At 33.0% G+C, this 19,653-nt stretch overlaps 1 protein-coding gene across 7 annotated transcripts in view; it reads left to right on the top strand.

Moving 5' to 3' along the window:
- The first annotated feature begins 1,785 nt into the window (after positions 1-1,785).
- The window catches only part of LOC143067597 (ATP-dependent RNA helicase DDX3X-like), a 36,945-nt gene continuing 19,077 nt past the window's right edge, over positions 1,786-19,653 (top strand). Inside the window, exons 1-9 of one of the 7 annotated variants that reach the window (XM_076240950.1) lie at positions 1,786-1,910; positions 2,557-2,608; positions 5,180-5,242; positions 7,564-7,674; positions 8,928-9,032; positions 10,433-10,489; positions 14,743-14,941; positions 15,211-15,582; positions 18,658-18,757. In XM_076240950.1, coding sequence (XP_076097065.1) covers positions 1,866-1,910; positions 2,557-2,608; positions 5,180-5,242; positions 7,564-7,674; positions 8,928-9,032; positions 10,433-10,489; positions 14,743-14,941; positions 15,211-15,582; positions 18,658-18,757 — 1,104 coding nt within the window. In that variant the 5' untranslated portion in view covers positions 1,786-1,865. The remainder of the gene's footprint in view (positions 1,911-2,556; positions 2,609-5,179; positions 5,243-7,563; positions 7,675-8,927; positions 9,033-10,432; positions 10,490-14,742; positions 14,942-15,210; positions 15,583-18,657; positions 18,758-19,653) is intronic. The other 6 variants (XM_076240951.1, XM_076240953.1, XM_076240952.1 and 3 more) reach the window with 6 other exon arrangements.

Here is a 19,653-nt window from a genome sequence, read left to right on the forward strand (position 1 = left end):
GTAGTCTCACATATCGAAAATCAGTTCAAATTCTGAAGGCGTATAGAAATAAAGTCCGTATTACTGTGATTTTCAACAATTTTCAAAGTCATAAACCCTTAATTGAGGCAAAAAATCAGTAGAGCGGAACTTGTAACTCATCACGGTTAACTTATACATACCAAAAACCAGCCCAATATCTGAGGGCTTTTGTATAAAAAGCCTGTATAACGGTGATTTTCAACAATTTATCAAAGTCCAATCAAGGATTCAAATCCTTGGTCCAATTAAAGCCCGTAAATTCGGCAAAAATTATCGGAGCGGAACGAAACTTAAACCTGATATGTAACTCATCATGGTTAACTCACATACCAAAATTCAGCCCAATATCTGAAGGTGTTTAGGAAAAAGTCCGTATAATGCTTTGTTGCTGAATGACGGACAAGGGTAAAACTATGTGGCACCGGACAACTTTGTTGCAGGGCCATAACAAAAAACCAAGGATGGTGACATTGAGTCTCTATACATGCAGGGGCTCACAATAAAATCCTAGAAATTGTTACTTTTTATTCTTTCTTCATATATAAGAGATCGTAATGAATTAGTGAAGACGTTTGGAATATTTTGTTCGTTACTATGCCATGTTGGGGGATTTTCTGCGACTGTCATACAAGTTAGAGGTTTGGCTAGCCATAAAACCAGGTCCAATCCACCATTTTCTACATAAGAAAATGACTGTACCAATTCGGAATATAACAGTTGTTATCCATTTGTCACAGACGACACAAATGTGAACAACCAGATTAAATTTTTAAACAATTTTATGAGACCTGTCAATTAATAATGTACCGTGATTTCATTATAGGAACATGATCATTTGCTATTTTTTCAAGTTGTCCTATTACATGTAATACTAATAATGAATTAAGGACTGTAAGTATATATACATAATATTTGTGTTATATGAATTTAAGGCGCAATTTCTACATAAGTAAGCCGCCTACCAAAATTAATAACAACAACAACATTTGACCGTTTGATTTTACCGTTTGATTACCGTTTGATTACAGACTTTCCGTTTTTTAATGTCCTCGGAGTCGTTTTTTTTTGTTATTTTACTTTTTATTAGCACTTTCTTGAATCTTAATTTTTTTGATTGACTCATTTATTAAATAATTGTTTGCCTGCTTAATTTTAATTATTCTAATATGCACTTTTGTCTCCTTTTTTACTCCTTTCTCCTCCCCTTCTCTCCATTCTCCCGCCCTCTCTCCTTTCTTCCTGTCTCCCTTTACCCTGTCCGACCCCTCGTCAATGTACGGCCTTCAACACGGAGCCTTGGCTCACACCGAACAACAAGATATAAAGGGCCCAAAATTTCTAGTGTAAAACCATTCAAACGGCCAAGATTCAGAGGAGAAGATTTTTGTAAAAATTAACGACGGTCGACGGACGACGGACGCCACGTGGGATCAGATTCAAGACGAAAAAGACCGAGAAAGATCGAGATATAACGAATAGCCAATCCTCGGATAAATCCGCTGATATGTCCTTTGATCACTAATTTCATACGAGTGTCAATCGGCAATTTCCGACGGGAAATTATTTGTATTATTTTAGATCGTGGGTCCTTCGATAGGATGATATCACTTGATCAAAATTTTAAGATAAAAAATAGTAAAATTTGAAAATTAAGTTTAGTTTTGGTAAACGAAAGATAAGAAAATAAAAAGAAAATAAGACAAAATTAATATTTTGATTAAATTGTGAAATGATTTGTCCCTTATCACGTTTCCGATCCGTGCTGCTGAAACGACCTTGTCCTTTTACCACTAAGCAAGAGGCCGAACATCGTTACAGAACAGAACATCATAAACTTCTATAATATGTCAAATGCTCCCAATCAAAATGGACAGGGTCTAGATCAGCAGGTAAGAGAGTAATAAATTCAATATTTTAAAGAAAAAAACACCCAAAAAATCTTTTTAATGTGAAGATGAAGCAAAAAAACTCATGTGGCGAGGCGCCGCTTCGTGTTAAAATGGCGGATGCCTGAATTTTTTTATCATTGCCTTTGTTCATATTCGAACTTATAGCGTTAAAATATAGATTTGACTCACAAGTATGAAATGTAACAGAAAAAATGTAAACCTATTTTATTTTCCTTGACAGAAGAGAGCAATTTTCAGATCATGAGCGAATCCAGAATTTTGATGGCCAAGTGTTGAAGTGAGGATGTCTACAAAATATTTCATAACGCCCATTAAAAAACGTTTGTAAGGCTTGAAAATTGTCAATTTTTCGAAGTTAACGTAAGCATGTAATTTTTCAATAAATCAAGATAAGTTAGTGCTATTCATCTCAAAAGGTTCCTATAAGATTTGACGTCATTAATACAAAGCAAGCACTAGTCTATGGAAAAGTGATTGTTGTATGACATCTATGCAATAGGGATAAGGTGTATGAGCATGTAGTTACTTGGTGGACACGACTTTTAAAAATTTTAAAAGTTCCAACTTACAGGCATTTATTGGTTCATAACTTGTACGAAGATGTTTTGAATGTTTTATTTTGCAGTTTGCTGGTCTAGGCTTAGGAGACAACAGTCGTCCTTACAACAACTACAACAGTAAGTTATATTGGCTTGTTCTATTTTACTAAAATTTACACCTGTTGTTTTATTTACTTCACTTCTTTTGTGATTTTTGTGTTTCCTTTATACAATGTATGTAAATTATTTGCAGTGCTGTATGAAGGTTACTTTGTTAAGTATGTACTTTTATATAATTAGTATATATATGTATATATTATTGATTTAAGGGAGGTGCTAGACAACTTGGACTGTCTACACGAAAGACTAAGACTTGAATTTCAACCCAAACTGTCTTTAATGTTAAAGTTACATATAACAAATTTTTTTTGTTGCAGCATTTATTAGATTTCATCATTTAAATAGGGGAAATTCTATTTTATACATTGTCTTAGCTGTCATTTAGACGGTCCCAGTTGACTAATATATGATAAAAGTTGATACATTATTGAACTTTAGGTATAATACAACAAAAAAATGTGATGATTAAAATATATAAAAAAAAAAGCAAGATAATACAAATGAATAAATCAATCAAATTCACATGATTTCAATTGTCATTATATACTGTGAGGGTTGACTTTATAAAAGGTTTTAGTTATTATTAGTCTGTCTGATTTGTCACAGGCCAAGTTCGAAGTTGTCCTATTATATATTCTTTTGAAAGAAGGTTCAAATGTTTTATTGGTTTTTCATGAGACATCCTACATTTATTATCCTTTTCTGATTAGGAATTTAAAGAAAAATAACTTGATCTTTTTAAATTTTAGCTAGAAACAAAGACACACTGACAGCTTCTCAAGATTTATTCATTTCTATTTGAAATAAAGTACATGAAATTCCTTGTTAATTTTGATTTGTCTCGCATGTAAACAAAGTCTTAATATTCTTCTAAGATCCTATTCCTATTACAGTGGCAGCTGAAAAAGGGGTTTAAATTTTCTTCTAAGTAATGAGAGGTCCAGGACCATTTGAAATTTTAAGTGAAGGGTACTCTGTATTAGAGTATAATCAGTAAATAAGACATCAATTTAGGTGAACAAAATCAATTTTTACAACAGAGAATCCACCAAATAAAAACAGCCATCATTTTTCATATACTTTGTTTCCCCTAAATCGCATAAGTTAAAGTCATATGAAAACTCAAATTAAAATAAAATGATGCATCTGTTTTTTATAACCAAGTGGATAGTTTTCATTATAAAATTAATATGACGCTTCTATTAAAATTACGGTGATGGATCTGTCATAAAAATAAACAATTATCTGTCTGATTGTACATGTTAAACACGTGCTCAATATCCATGCCGCATGCGTCTTTGTTGATTGTTTACTATAAGATGACAATCTGTAAACTACAGCTTCAAAAAACAACAATTAAGTAGCTTCCATTTTTTCACTTCATAACAGACAGAGAGAGAGAGAGAGAGAGAGAAAAAATTACGATTTTACGATATATTTGCGTACAAAATGATAAAATAATACACTGAAGACTAAGTTTATGATATATACATACATTGGTTCAAGAATTGGGTACACATCATTTTTCACCAGTCACTCGTTTCAAATAACTTTAAGCTGATGAGACATCTTTGCATGCAGGGCTTCGGAATTTTTTTTAAAAGCACTTACCCATCGGCAAGTTATCATAAAATTTTTATTTCCCACATCAGTTTTCACTTTTCCATTCTATATTTTTTTAGTGTGAAAAAAGGCTTGATAAATGAACAATGAAAAAACATTAACAACTTTATTTGTGAACATACAACAGGTTTGATTTGCAGTAGTCTAATCATTTCTGTTTCATTGATGAATCAGCGAAGATAAAAAAAATTATGCAAACTCATGGCTTCATGACCTTCATAACTGTTTACTGATAGTAACAAACTACAACTGTATACACAAGGAAACAATTGATAAATTCAGTAAACCAGTTTCTTAACTAGAATATGTCCAATTACTGACTTAGTCAAAGAAGAATACAATGCACTGGAAAGTACCACTTAAAGACAAGTTTATAATACTTTACAGACAGGAAACTGGTACCTGGGTGTTTACTTAGGGCTATTCCAGAAAAAAATGTATGGGGGGTTGGAAGGCACATTATATTAATAATACATGGGTGATGGGTATCAGAGCAACTTGAGCAACTTTTCACACTATAATGCACTGTAATTCTCAATTACAATTGTCTAGGTGGTGGGTGCTGTCAAAAAATTGTCTAGGTGGTGGGTGCTGTCAAAAACTGACTTCCACCCCCCCCCCCCCATACATTTTTTTCTGGAATAGCCCTTATCCAAATATTTTATTTCTTTCCCCAGGAAACGGGAAATGGGAATTCTGAAGCTCTGGCATGTCCTCTCTTATATCTAAATAAAGCAAACATATATTTAATCTTTCAATGTGTTTAGCAGCAGGATTGTATAAAAACATTAGAATGATATATTGTTTTTAGATGAAAAAATGCTTGAAGAATGAGGTATTCAGATTTTATGAGAGCAATATAATTTGTAATCATCATATTGTTCCATCAAATTTAGAATACAATATTCTTAAATGAAAGGGAAAAAAATGAAAAAGTAAGTCAAGATTAATACATTTGTTTTGTAGATGCACCGAAATATTGGCCTAACCAAGCTAACAGATTTCAGGGACCACCTCCCAACTACAAAGGTGGGATCATTATCAAATGTTCAAGCTTTAAACATAGCATGCACATTTATAATTCTTATTTCAATGGATTTTCCTACGGTTTATTTGCAAGGGCCAAAAAGGCCCCTTAATTGTTTCTAAAAGGGCCTTATTTGGCCCACAAAGACCTTAGGAAAATCTTGTATTGTATTTTCTTCCCATCTCTTAGTCATTCCTGAATGGAAAATGAATGAATACATGAATATCACAGTGTATGTTGTATTTAAATGTTGCTTCACACAAACAGTCCTGTTGTGTACTTCAAATTTGAAGAACCAATTTGGAAACTTTGTCAGTGTTTTTTGAGTGAGGCTTTAGTATAGTGCTTTCAGCAATTATTGTTACTTTAGAAATAAATGCATGTAGTTATTTTTCTGAATGGAAATTAATATAAAAAAAAATGTGTAACAAAACAACACATCTGACATTAAAAAAAATCCATGATTTAGTATTTATACATACATGTCCAGTACTGTTAATACTTCCTTTGATTAAATTTTTCATGATTTATCACTAAATCTAAGATCTGTAAGTGAAATAAACAATGATAAGTTTGTTCTCTTATACCAATTTCTACAAAACACAAGGATATAAACATACTGACTGTAAAACCTTTGCCAAATTTTGCTGTGAGGGATATGAAAATTCACTGCCACATCCTGTAAAAATGGGGTTAAATCTGATTCCTCTTTTAGAGAGAGTGTTGCATCCTCTGTATGTGAAGGAACTACTATGGTGAAAATCTTTTAGTGGTCTGTTGAAGGCAAAATTACTGTCTTTATCCAAGTTGCAACGTACCATTATTTTCCAAATGTAGTCAACTTCCCTAACTATCTTCCCCGCTGTTCCCCGTACAGAATCTACCAAAGTATTAAATGTCAATAATTTGTCATCCTTTAAATGCATCAAATACTGCAACTGGACATTAAGCTAGCAACATTCACTCAATTTTTGTCAAATTGCCACAGTGGATAAATGTCTGACACAATAATTAACAAAACACGTACTTTAAGCAAGTTATCAATATTTTTGTTAATTTAACAATTTATCAGATTTCATACATTTTGTAGTTCTATACATTTTGTAATCTACATATATTGCTCATTAAAAATCATGTTTGTTGGTTTAAAAAAACAAGACTCTTAAATTATCACACCAATAGACATGATAGATGTTTTAAAAGGTCAATTGTGCATAATGTTGCGCTTGGAGAAAAATCGGTGTTCTCAACATTGGCAGCATAACTGCACTGTCTTACCATATTTTGGAATGCTCAACAATAGAAGTCATAAAAATTTACCTTTTTACAAAAATACAGCATTAGAAAAACAACCAGACTACAGAGGGTGCCATATTTTAGGTTTTAACCCTAGACTTCATAAAACTGGCCTTAGACTTAACAAATGTATCTTAACTTGGAAATCTCATCAATATTTGACACATTGTTTTTATACGACTGAAATTGTGGCATGTCTTTGACTTAAACATGTGTTGCCTGAAACTTCAGCAGCAATTTTTTTTTTAGTTATTGATTTTCAAAATATACCATTACAATTGGAATTATTTGAGATTTGTGTAATGGACATCCAAGTTCTCTTATAGTCATCATTTTGACATCTTGACTTGTCTTGAGAAAAAGTTATAATGTGAAATAAATAGATAGATTTAACACCTCATAGTCTTCTGTTTAACTGATGGAAAATGATTAAACATGTATTTTGGTAACTCATAAGCCTGTGATTGGTTAAATGATAATTTGAGTTGTTTTTCTTTAAAAATCATTTTAAAATTTCAAAATATACAATTATTTGCACTAGCCCACACATTTAGCTCAAATGTTGAAAGTATAATTTTGTGAGCTTTTATCATCAATTGGCAGTTGATACTCAAAGTAATTTATTTCAAGCATCTTTGATGAAACTACTTCATCAGCTGAGAATAAGCTTGAACTTGTCCTTTTCCATAAGGCTTTCGAAAGATACAAATGTTAACTTTACTAGAAATGACATTTTCACAGAGATGGTTACAAGGTATATAGTATAACCTGTTATTAATGTTTCCATATGAGTAAGAGTTGAAATGAAGTTGCCTAATATTTCCTCTTAAGCAGTCTGCATGCATGTGTTTTATGTTACCAGTTGTACTTGAAGAAGTTGAAAATACATGTAGTCAGTAAAAATTAATGGAGACCTTCAATTTCTTGGATATTGGTAGAAATTACTGTGCACCTATAACAATAACAATATAAATATTTATCTTGGTGGCGTGTGTTCAATGACTTACGTCCAAACTGTTCTTTGCAGAACAAGGACAAGATTTAAATGACTTTGGGTCCCGTTATGTCCCGCCCCATGTGAGAAATGCTGGACAAGGGCCACCACCCAATGTCCCACCCCCGCAGAATGACCAAAAAGGTTTGTATTTTAATAGGCCTAAATAAGTTTACAGCACTGTCTGTTATATTTCCTAGAGTACAAAAAAGAGACAAAATCAAGTACATTTAGTAAACCGAAAAGAAGGTTGTCTTAGTACAAATTGAAAAATAATCTTCATGCACAGTTGTTCCATATCTCATTGTGTAATTTCAATCTGTTACCATTGAAAGACAGCAACAACCAAAAAAGACATTATTTTGAACCCCCATTAAAATGCACCAGAAACTAGACACTTGATCTAAAACATTGAACTTGTAGACTCTCCTTTGCTAATATCACTATCAGATTCACATTTACGGGTAATGTTCATAACGCCTCTGGTGTCTGCACTGAAAAAGATCTTTGGTAATGTCAGATTTACTTTTTATACACATCTACCTTTAGGATGATTTCATTTTAGAAAAAAAGGATTCACTGAATACTGTAAACGTACTTTTATTCATAGGGTACAAACTTTCATGGTATTTGGTTTTTGTGGATGGCCATGAATTTAAGTGACCAACAAAAATGTTGTACAAATCATTACATGAAAAGATTCCCATGTAGGTTTGACTACATGGATACGGTCATATTATCTAGAGAGTACATCGCATATTAGCAAATTCATGGAATTTTTATATACAACTTCAGACCAGCTGCTTCAGACAGGACTTAACCCACATGCTATTCCAAAAAAAAACGACAAAAGTCACTAAACTGTACGACTAGAGACCTTTTAATTCTCTTGATATATAAGTTTTGATTGATGAAAGATGGACCAATTAGGTGAACATGATTTTGCAATGTCCTGTAAATTATTATTAAACAACTTTACGTATGGTTTATTTTCAGGAATCTTCAGTCATGATGGCTTCAAATACTTCTTTGAAATTAAAATCCATCAATTTAAAACCCACCAACATGTAAATTTTGCTCAAGCCATGATTCGTACCAACTGATAAAAGTACTTTTACAATAGTATACATGCTCAAAAATGATCATTTTATATCAACAATACAGACGTAATGTACAAACATGATAACAACTGTGTCATTTTCTCTTCCATGAGCAATATTAAAATCATTATAGAACATCAGACTACATGATTATTTATTTTCTGTAAGACTGTTGCTTATAATAGAACCTTTGTCATTAGAACTTCAGATTAAAGTCATTGCACTATGTGTTAACTTGTGTATTTCTTTATAAAGATTTTAAGCTAAAAGATCTGATTGTATATGATGTATTTACAGAGGGTGGAAACCGAGGTGCTTATCAGCCACCAAACTACAACCGAGGAGGCGGTGGTGGAGGATATGCTATGAATGGAGGACCTCCACAGAGCTATAGTCAACCAAGTAAGATAATTTACCAAATATTTGGTCACTCAACATGGTCCTTGAATAATTTTCTTGGACACCAAAAAAATGTCTAATCAACTAAGAAATTTGGTGAAAGGTTTAATTTTTGACTTACATTATATGAAACACCCTCATTAAAGTCTGATAGATTAGATCAATGATTTACCTGTCTGGTCGGCAGTAGTCCGTTTGCGCCAATTACTGTTTTTCAGGGGTATCATTTGCGCCAAAAGTTTTTTTCCAAATGTATCAATTGCGCCAATATTCGGAACTCATTTGCGCCAGTTTACCTGTACACATTTCTATCATACATATTAATGATAAATATGTATTCTTATTTTTGGCTTAAAAAATATCATATGTTCGGAGATGTTTCAGCATTGAAGATGAGCATCTGGAGAGAAATGACTTGACATGCATTATACAGTTCATGTACAGAGAGAGAAGAAAACATTACTTTGCTGAATTTTTAATAAAGATATATCAAAAGAAGAAAATATAAGCTTTTGCTGATTATGTTTTAGCCACATACATGTATGTTGATGACGCAGTGCTTTGTTATTGGCTGAAACTCTATCTACCACAAGACGTACCAGTAATGGAGCAGAAGCATTCCACGGGAATTATTATGATCTGTTTTCTGCATTTCATCCCTCAATCTTTGTCTTTTTGAACAATAAAGTGAAGTTACAAGCTACTACATACATTAAATTTGGAAGTACCCATGCAGCAGTAGTAAGAAGAAAGTATGTTTCAGAAAAGGAAAAATTTGCCGTGTAAACTGCCAGTTCCAAGTCCAAATAAAGGAGGAGGGAAGTCATTTTTCTTCTAATTGGCACATTCGTATGTTTTATTTTTGGCGCAAATGATACCATGTAATTTTAAAACAGGTGGCGCAAACGTAGCGTAAGAGAAAAAAAGTTGTGGTGCAAAAGGACGCATTTTTGGTGCAAACGGATCTCTCCCGTCTGATCCTTCATTTTGAAAACTTTTTAGGTAATTGTTGCATCAAAGTCGTCATAATACATTATCAAACTAAATGATTATGTATTAGAAATCAATTCTTTTTTGACACAATCTGGATAAAAGTATTTGTGAACTTGGTGAACTTTGTCATTGCAAATCTTTTTTCTTGTCGGGTTGATTTACATCAGTGACACTGATGGACCAAAATTCTGTTATATGTTTAAAACATGCAGTGAAAGTTGTGTATTTTTAGAACTACTTATTAAATATACAGGTAAGAAAAGAAAAAAAACTGAACCTGTCTAACTAATTTAGGATGGGTTTCTATGGAGTTGGAACTATGTCCTTTTAAAGAAAATTGGCAGTAAATTTTACTGATAAACATTACTGAAATTTTGATTATTAACTAGAACACAAAAAAATTTTAATAGATGGACTTGAACAAAAGGACAGTTTAACAACAAAAAATGGAATGGAACTAGAAACAGGTAGATATTGAATCAATATGTTTACATTCCAGTTTTAATATTAAAAATAAAAAAAGACTTTATGACATCATGAAGTTCAATTTTGGAAGTTAACAAAAAAACGTTTGTAATCAGGGCCGTAACTGGGGTTCGAATTCAGGGGAGGCAGGGGTTTGGGGGCCGCCGAGTGAGCGCTGATTTTTTTTCTCTCAGTCAATGGCTAAAAATGACCTGTTTCCCTTCGATTCCCTTTCTTTAAGAAACGTCAGTTTTGCTTGAACCTGGAAGAAATTTTTATGCAAAAACAAGCTGAGATTGCTGTTCGGGGTGAGCCAAGGCTCCCTCTTGAAGGCCGTACTTTGACCTACAATTATTAACATTAAAATTCATTGTGGCCGCCGATTTTTCTCTCTTAGTAAAATGGCTAAAGATAACCTGTTTTCCTTCGATTTCCTGACTGTGACTGTAAGAAACATCAGTATTGCTGGATCCTGGGAGCAATTTTTATGCAAACAATTATTATCTGTATTTAAAGATATTTTTGTTAGAAATCAAACTGGTAAGTTAAAAAAACATATAAAGCAAGATTAAAGAACGCAAGATTTTTGGGATACGATTGCTTTTAAGCAATCTGTAGACTTTTACTGTTGACTCAGGGCTCATTCCCTCACGTCAACCCTTTTATTCTAAACATTCAGCAACATCTCAGATTCTTATGATTGTCTTGCTTTAAAAGGTAAAAACAAGCAAAAGGATTGAACATAAACAACTTTCCTGTAATGTTCTTCTCATAATCTTCATGTTTGATTTTTCTCTTGACTTATATGCGTGTTTTTAACAACACGGAAAATCAGAATTAAGCAGTATTTATATTTAGTGCTTTTATAAATTTAGAAACACGTCAGAGGGAATTCCCCAGTTTTGATAAATGCGAGAGTTCTTTGAATTCCGATAATTCTATTTCTGTCATATATAAGAACTGAAGTGGAGTTTTCTATATTTTACCGTTATGAAACTGATACTGTACTCTCATAAAGAAATTGAGACTCATTCATCATATCATAAATTAAATAAACGTTTGTTCCAAATCGCAAGTCGCGGGTTTGTTTATGTATTAATGCGCATGCGTATAGTTTTCTTGATTTCAAGAGGTATCAGATTGAGTGGTTGTTCTGGATTCCCCGCTTATTAATTAATTTGAAACTCATTGGATTCTTTCTATGTCTACCTATGGCTATTGAGGGTTTAATAATGTTGTTGCATAATTTAAAATCATATGCATCATTTAAATTAAAATCAATGAAGTTTTACCTATAACACCCCTTTAGCCGAAATGGAGTCTTCCATATTATCGTTTCGAGTTGTCTCCCTTTCTGAAGTATTTCCTGTCAAAATCGCAAGAAAAAATTAACTCGTTATCGTATTATATTAAGAACGATCTCAATTTAAACAGAGGAGTGTGTACGGAAGGATTCATGCCCACTGACCCAAAGGAAATTAATAATTAAAGATTTAGAAATGGGGTTCCTCCTAGAATTAACAGTGATAAGATACGAAGTGAATAGTCCGAGATTACTGGGTACAAGTCAAATCGGCACCTGGTCAAATCGGCACCCATAGAAAAAGTCAAATCGGCACCTGGTTAAATCAGCATCCAGTCAAATCGGCACCTATATATTTAAAATTCAATTCGGCATCCAATAATACTTGATATAATATATGGGACTGGGACTATTAAGTTTGTAATTTAAGTATACTAGCATAAAAGTCCCCCATGGGCCCAGCTTGTCTGGCAAATCAGCCGTCGGACATCAGAGTAATCTCGAACTATGAAGTGAAATACCTTCTCTCTCTCTCTCAGTGACTGCTTTCGAAAGTAAACTTGGAATTCATAGCACACAAATAAAACACAATAAGGACATTGCTCGTACACTTGTATCCGGGATTAGCTATTTTTAAAGTTGAGTGACTATTCAGATTTATATTACCTTTGCATGTGCAGTTGAGTTAGTTTTGAAAATAATACTATCCAGCTGTACCAGGCCTTGCGGTCATAAAACTTTCGAGTCAGTTTTTTTGTACTCATACTCGAAAATCAACCAATGAAATTGCTTGATTTCTTGTTTCGAGCATGATTTTTGTGCTCCAAGCACTGAGCAAAGTGTTATGCCTTCAAGGCCAGGGCTGCCAAAAATGTGTGAGACTCACGCATGTTCATGCTTTTTTGCAGCAGTATCCTTGGATCAATTTTTTCCTTTTTGATCTTTTCTATTTTGTCCAAATCTCACGAATTTGCTTAATGAAAAGTTGGCAGAACTGCTATACATGTGTCAATGAAAACTATATGGCAATCGTATCCCTCAGAGCATTCTGCTCTTTGATTTTTTTTTATCGAGGACCTTGAATTACAATATTGTTGAAAGCTGAACAGACATGTTAATAACTGCAACCAGGTACTTTCTATGCTAGTTTATACTTAGTATAGAAAGTCCCTGCTACAACAAATGGGAGGCATTGACCATAATGTTCTCGTACGATCGGGAGACGTTAAAAAAACGACCCAACAGCTGATTCAGCCGGTAATGAATTTCCGATGTCTTAAAAGATTCACAATACAAAGGTAACTTCCTCTGCTTAATTGAGCCCCTAAATAATTGTGAATAGTTATGTTTTATTCAAAATTGTCGAAAGCAAAGTTTCATATTTGTTCTCGTACGAATACTCAATAACAGACGGACGGCCACACGAAAAAAATAAATACTGAAACGGTTCACTTTCGATCAAAAATCCGGAAAATGACAGACATATCACGTATCATGATAACAATGTTAAAACAGTAAACTAGTGTTGTTAATAATATAAATTCAAGTTCTTCGTGTATATATTGTCAATATTTCATTTTATTACTTCAAAAAAAATTGGTGTAGAAAATTCAGGGGAGGCAGTTGCCTCCCCTGCCTCATAGGTAGTTACGGCCCTGGTAATCGTAAGTAATTTCCAGGAATCTGGCATTGGAAGCAAAATTAACATAAGTCTCTGAATATATAATCCTCATTGAAAACAAAAGAGCACTACTGATGTGTTTAGTTCTCTGTTAGCAATTTTAAGTCATATTTTGTATTGAATTCCCCATTGTTTTCATTTTGTGTATTGCCATTGGTTATTTTATAAATCACAAGAAGTGCTCAAAACAAGAATATGAAGGATATGACCCTACAAAATATAATTAATTTTTTTTTTGATTGCTTACTATAAAAAATTGCTTAACAAGTATAAGATTTGAAAGACCCATACCACTTCAACTAAATATTAAATACAAGGGTGGTTATGATATTGATTGACATTGCTAACCCTTTATTAAGTGGTTTAAAATAATAGTTTTCCTTTAAGATGTGAAATATTTAAGTGACAGCTGGGGCAAATTCAACTGTTAGGAGTTTAATTGAGCATGAATTAGTTGTTTAGGGTTTCTTGATTTCTTCAATCATCCCAATAAAGAATATGAAATGTATAAACACAAAAATTGAAGAACAGAACTGCTATAGAAACCCAACCTGTCCCAATGTTTCTTCAATTTCTAAATGATTAGATATTGTGCATGGGATGAGTTACACACTTTTAATTTATTGACTTTTTAACAAAAATGCACTTATTTATAGACAGGTCAACTTATGCTCAAGTTTTTATGGTCTTTAAGGTTCCATGACCCTTTGTCATTAAATATGAAAATTAAAAAGTGGAATGGTTGATTATATTAAAATGATTAGCAAAATGTTCATGGTGATTTTGAAAATTGGTTATTGAACAGACTTGAAATATTCTTACGTTGTCAATTTTCATTAGGCAGAGATCACATTTCGGTTATTTGCATGGTGAGGGTTGTAAGATTTTAAATAGAAAACTAATGTGGTCTGAAAAATTGCCTTTCGATTAAACAGAAAAAGATTTTCAATGCGAAAGTTAATTTTTGTTTACAGGGAAATTATTCAGAAGTTAAGATCAGAACAATACAAGCTACTTTTGATTAGTGAGTTTTCCGAACTGAATAACTTGCCATATTGTTCCCTCTGAAAAACAGCATATTTTGATTTCTAAATAAAAAATTAAGAAAAATTGCCTTAGGATACCCACTTAAGTAATTCTTAGTATTTTATACCAAAAGACCTTAAAATGTTGTACAATTAGTAGATTAACCATCAAGGTTTCCTTAATTATCATAAGAAAGAGAAACCTTGATTTATGATAAGCAATGACAAAATATTTAATGTTTATAGACATGGGAAATGATCGTGGTGGATATAGTTCTTACAATCGTGGAGGAAGAGGTGGTTACTCAGCAGGATACCAGGGAAACCAAGGTGGAGCATACCAAGGAGGTCAAGGAGGCTATAACCAAGGTGGTTTCCAAGGAAACCAGGCAGGATACACCAACTATAACAATCGTGGAGGAGGTTATCAGGGCAACCAAGGAGGGTTGGTATTTTGTTGTCTCTCTAAATTATAAAAATCAGTGCTCAAACATCTTCTTCAAACTATTCCCTGTTGCTTTAGTTAAAATGCTTGTAATATTGTAACATTGCTTTAGAGAAGAACCATTTTTTTTTATTTGCTCAGAAGCTTTTAACCTTCAAGCAAATATTACAAGACTCTTCATGTAACTAGCGACTTAACAGATATAACTAATAGAAAAAAATTATTAGAAATTATCCCACTGAAAACAAAATTTGTAATCTTTGTTTCAGATATGGCCGTGGAGGTGGTGGTGATAGAATGAACAGACAGGGCAGTGCACCACCTTTCTCTGGAGGATATGCAGGAGGCAGCTCCAGATGGGATGCTCTCAAAGATGACTCTCGCCAACCATACAGTGATAACCGTGGTGGCTACAACACTAGCTTTGATGGTGGCCGTGGTGGAGCCAATGGAGCTGGTGGATACCAGAACTACAATCGACGTGATATGGGTAGAGGAGGTGGTCAGGCCCGTGACAGTGGCTTGCAGATAAATAATCGTTGGGACAATAGAACTGAATATAACAGTCCTGAAGGAGGTTACCCTGAGGCCACAAAGGACAACTGGACTGTTCCTCTTCCTAGAAATGACAGACTCGAAAAGTATATAGAAATTTATTAATACCTAAAAACAATTAAAATATCCTGCTTCAGTTTTCAGTTTAAGGGTAGATATTACTGGTTTTCAGAATATTTTTTTTTAGTCCCATGAAATATGATCAGGTGTAGAAAACTACAAAAAAGTTCCATTTCAAAATCAATCGAGCATACCCATATGCAAATTAGATTGTTAGATATTTGATCTCCTGATAAGGGTTAAAACTGTTGTGATGGGTAGATGAAATCTGTGAACTTCAAAATTAAGGATAAATAGAATGTTATTTAGTTTTAGTCCCCTACTGACGAAGTTGAAAGGGTCTTTAGGTTTGCAATCCGTCAGTTGGTCACTAAGGTCTGACATGAAGTGTAGATTTATTCTTGATTTTAAACAGCACCATAGTTGCAATAGGTTCGATTATCTGCATCTCCTGTATTTTCATAAATGGGTGTTAAACTGTCTGTCCAACTGTCAGTCTGGTAAATCAATTTTCCACACTTTTTTATGCCCCTGCTGTAGGGGAGGGGGCAGTAAGTTTTACCCTTGTCCGTCTGTATGTCCATCCCAAAGTTGGTTTCCGTTCTCTAATTTTAGTTTGCCTCAACCAAATGTTGTGAAACTTATACACAATGCTTATAACCACAAAACACAGATCAAGTTTGAATTTCGGTGGCGTCACTTTAACCAATCTAGAGTTATGCCCCTTTACAAATGGAAAAAATTGCTGAATTTTTCTTTTCTGTTCTCTAACTTTAGTATGCCTCAACCAAATGCTATGAAACTTATACACAATGCTTATTACCACAAAATACAGATCAAGTTTGAATTTTTGTGGTGTCACTTTAACCGTTCTAGAGTATTGCCCCTTTACAAATGGAAAAATTGCTGAATTTTTTGTTTCCGTTCTCTAACCGAAGTTAGCCTCAACCAAATGCTATGAAACTTGTACACGATGCTTATTACCACATAATACAGATCAAGTTTGAAATTGGGTGGCGTCACTTTTACAGTTCTTGAGTTGTGCCTCTTTATAAACATAAAAATTGCTGAATTTTTTCGATTCCATTCTCTAATTTTAGTTTGCTTGTACCAAATGCTATGAAACTTATACACAATGCTTATTACCAATAAATACAGATCAAGTTGGAATTTCGGTGGTGTCACTTTTACTGTTCAAGAGTTGTGTTTCTTTATAACTTTATATGATATGCAAGCGGAGGCATCATCTCTGTCCCATGGACATATTCCCGATTTATTTGTTATTATCTTAGATATCATTATAGTATCTAATAAAAATGTCTAATATCTAATACTATGAATTATGATTTTAACCTTTTAATACATGATTTCCAATGCATCATTAAATACAGGTGGGTGACACAGGCTCTCAAGAGCCTCTAATTATAAATATTAGATTTTACGTTTCTGAGTTCTGGGGTTTTATTCATTTAAAAAAAGGGGGATTTTCCAGTTTTCAGACAATAACTAATAACTCAAGAATGTTTTCACCAACTTGCAAGAAATTGTGGTGAATTGTTTATATCTATTGCCATGAGGTCCCTTTCGATTTTTTAAATTTTAGATTGTACGTTTCCGAGTTATAGGGTTTTCATAATAAAAAAGGGGGATTTTCCAGTTTTTGGACAAAAACTCGAAATGCTTTCAGCAGTTCTCATGAAACTTTGGTGAATTGTTAATATCTATTTATGTAAGCTCCCTTTACAATTTTATAAATTTTACATTTTACATTTCTGAGTTATTGGGTTTTATTCATTAAAAAAGGGGTGATTTTCCAGTTTTCAGACAATAACTCAAAAATGCTGTCAGCAATTCTCTTGAAGCTTTGGTGAATTGTTTATATCTATTGATGTAAGCTCCGTTTTGATTTTCATAAATTTCTAATATGACATTGAGAATTAATTAAACTTTATTGATCTTTATTCTTTGAAAATGTGACGGGCGTATCATGCGCTCATGGCACAGCTGTTTATCTTGTCATGCTTGAAAGATAATGATTTGATAATTGGTAAATAGTTTTATCATGACAAGGCACAGACCAAGTACGAATTTGGTTTAGGTCTGATGATTTGTGCGATTTATGGTCCTTGGACTTAGAAAATATACCTAAATTATCAGTTTTCCACACTTTTTTTGGTCATGCTTGAAGATATTGACTTGATATTTCTTATATAGTTTACACCATGACAAATTATAGACCAAGTTAGCATTTTGTTCCAGTTCAATTACTTTTTAAACGGTAGGGGACTACATGTATGTATTGCCATGCAAAACTCTCAGAATGCTTGTTAAATGTAAAAAAAATTTTTTTTATTTTGTATGGAATTGAAATATTTTCCTATAGTCGCCGTCACTTAAAATTGGCACCATGTTTTTTGCTAAATTTTTCTTAAATATCGACCGCGTTTACTAAAGATCATGTTTTTCAATTAGCGGAATAAAAATCCTGTCCAAATATCCACTACTGTCCTACCTTTTATTGTGTTTGCACTGTATAATCCTGACCTTCACATAATCCAAGATAATTTTGTATGGTGGAATCCGACATTGTTATTATCGGAAGTGTTGCCGTGGAGTTCCACGTGCTCTCCATTTTCTTGTGTCTCTCGGAGCTTTTCGTCATCTTTACGTAAAAAAGCGCGGGAAATTGTATCATCAATGACAATGATATTACCGGAGAGTAACGAATGTTATGGAATAAGGGATCCTCATAGAAACCAAGATGGCGGTTTTACAATGTAAATAATCTTGAAAAATGTGAAGGTCAGGATTATACAGTGCAAACACAATAAAAGGTAGGACAGTAGTGGATATTTAGACAGGATTTTTATTCCACTAATTGAAAAACATGATCTTTAGTAAACGCGGTCAATATTTAAGAAAATTTTGACAAAAAACATGGTGCCAATTTTACGTGACGGCGACTATAATGGTAATGGTCTGTTTAATTTGAATATGAAAAGAATGAGAAAAAATACTATATTTCTATACATTATTGTTTTACAGTGTTGGATATTGTATCTTTATAATGAATTTTAACTAACTTAAAATTTTGATTTCAGTGAACTGTTCGGTGGTAATAATAGTGGCATAAACTTTGACAAGTATGATGATATTCCTGTAGAAGCCACAGGAGAAAATGTACCAAAATGTGTAGATACTGTAAGTCTCATTATTAGATTCAACAAACTTTTTGATGGATCTTGCCTTCTTAGCTCATCTGTTTAGAGTTCTTGCAAATATTCAGGCCAATGTAGTATATAATTGTTCATTGATTGATTAATGATCAGATATAAGTTCCATTCAGATTGACCTGCTTCTTACTTTATTACAGGCATTTGGTGTATCAAATGTCAAATAATGTATTTTTCCCAGCTACAGAGGACATAGTTATAGTTTTCTATATGCCTGAAAGCTGTCATACTTGATGTACATCTACTATAAGAACTGACATTAGGAAAGATACAATTTACAAGTTTACAAATGAAAATAACAAATACACTGAACATCCATTTTGTTTAGTCAGTGCCTATTAATATAAGATGTGGAATAAACATTGTTCGTGTTAAAATAAAATAAGTAATAACTCAATTAACAAAAAAAACATCTAGTTATCAACTTACTGCCTTCAACAATGGACAGGTGTCTATTCAGTATGTCTAGCTCTAAAAACATGCAAATCTTAACTAGTTTTTATACGACTGCAAAAATTAAAAAAAATTTGGTTGTATATTGGTATCACGACGGTGACTTTGTCATTGTCAGCATCGTCCGAAGACGGATTGTTTCTGGATAATAACTTTTGAATAAGTAAAAAGAAATTAATAAAATTTTAACACAATGTTTATAACCACAAAAAGAAGCTTGGGAATGATTTTCAGGGTTATGGTCCCAAAGGTTTAGGAATGAGTGACCCAAAGGGGCCTAAAACAGCATTTATCTAGTTTCAGGACAAAAAGTTGTGTATTAGTATTTCAATTGTTCTGAAATTGTACCACAATGTTTAATATCAGGTTGGGATTTATTTTAAGGGGTTATTGGGCAAATAGTCTAGGAAT

Source organism: Mytilus galloprovincialis, chromosome 3 (genome assembly GCF_965363235.1).
Source record: "Mytilus galloprovincialis chromosome 3, xbMytGall1.hap1.1, whole genome shotgun sequence".
In the NCBI taxonomy this organism is placed as follows: domain Eukaryota; kingdom Metazoa; phylum Mollusca; class Bivalvia; order Mytilida; family Mytilidae; genus Mytilus; species Mytilus galloprovincialis.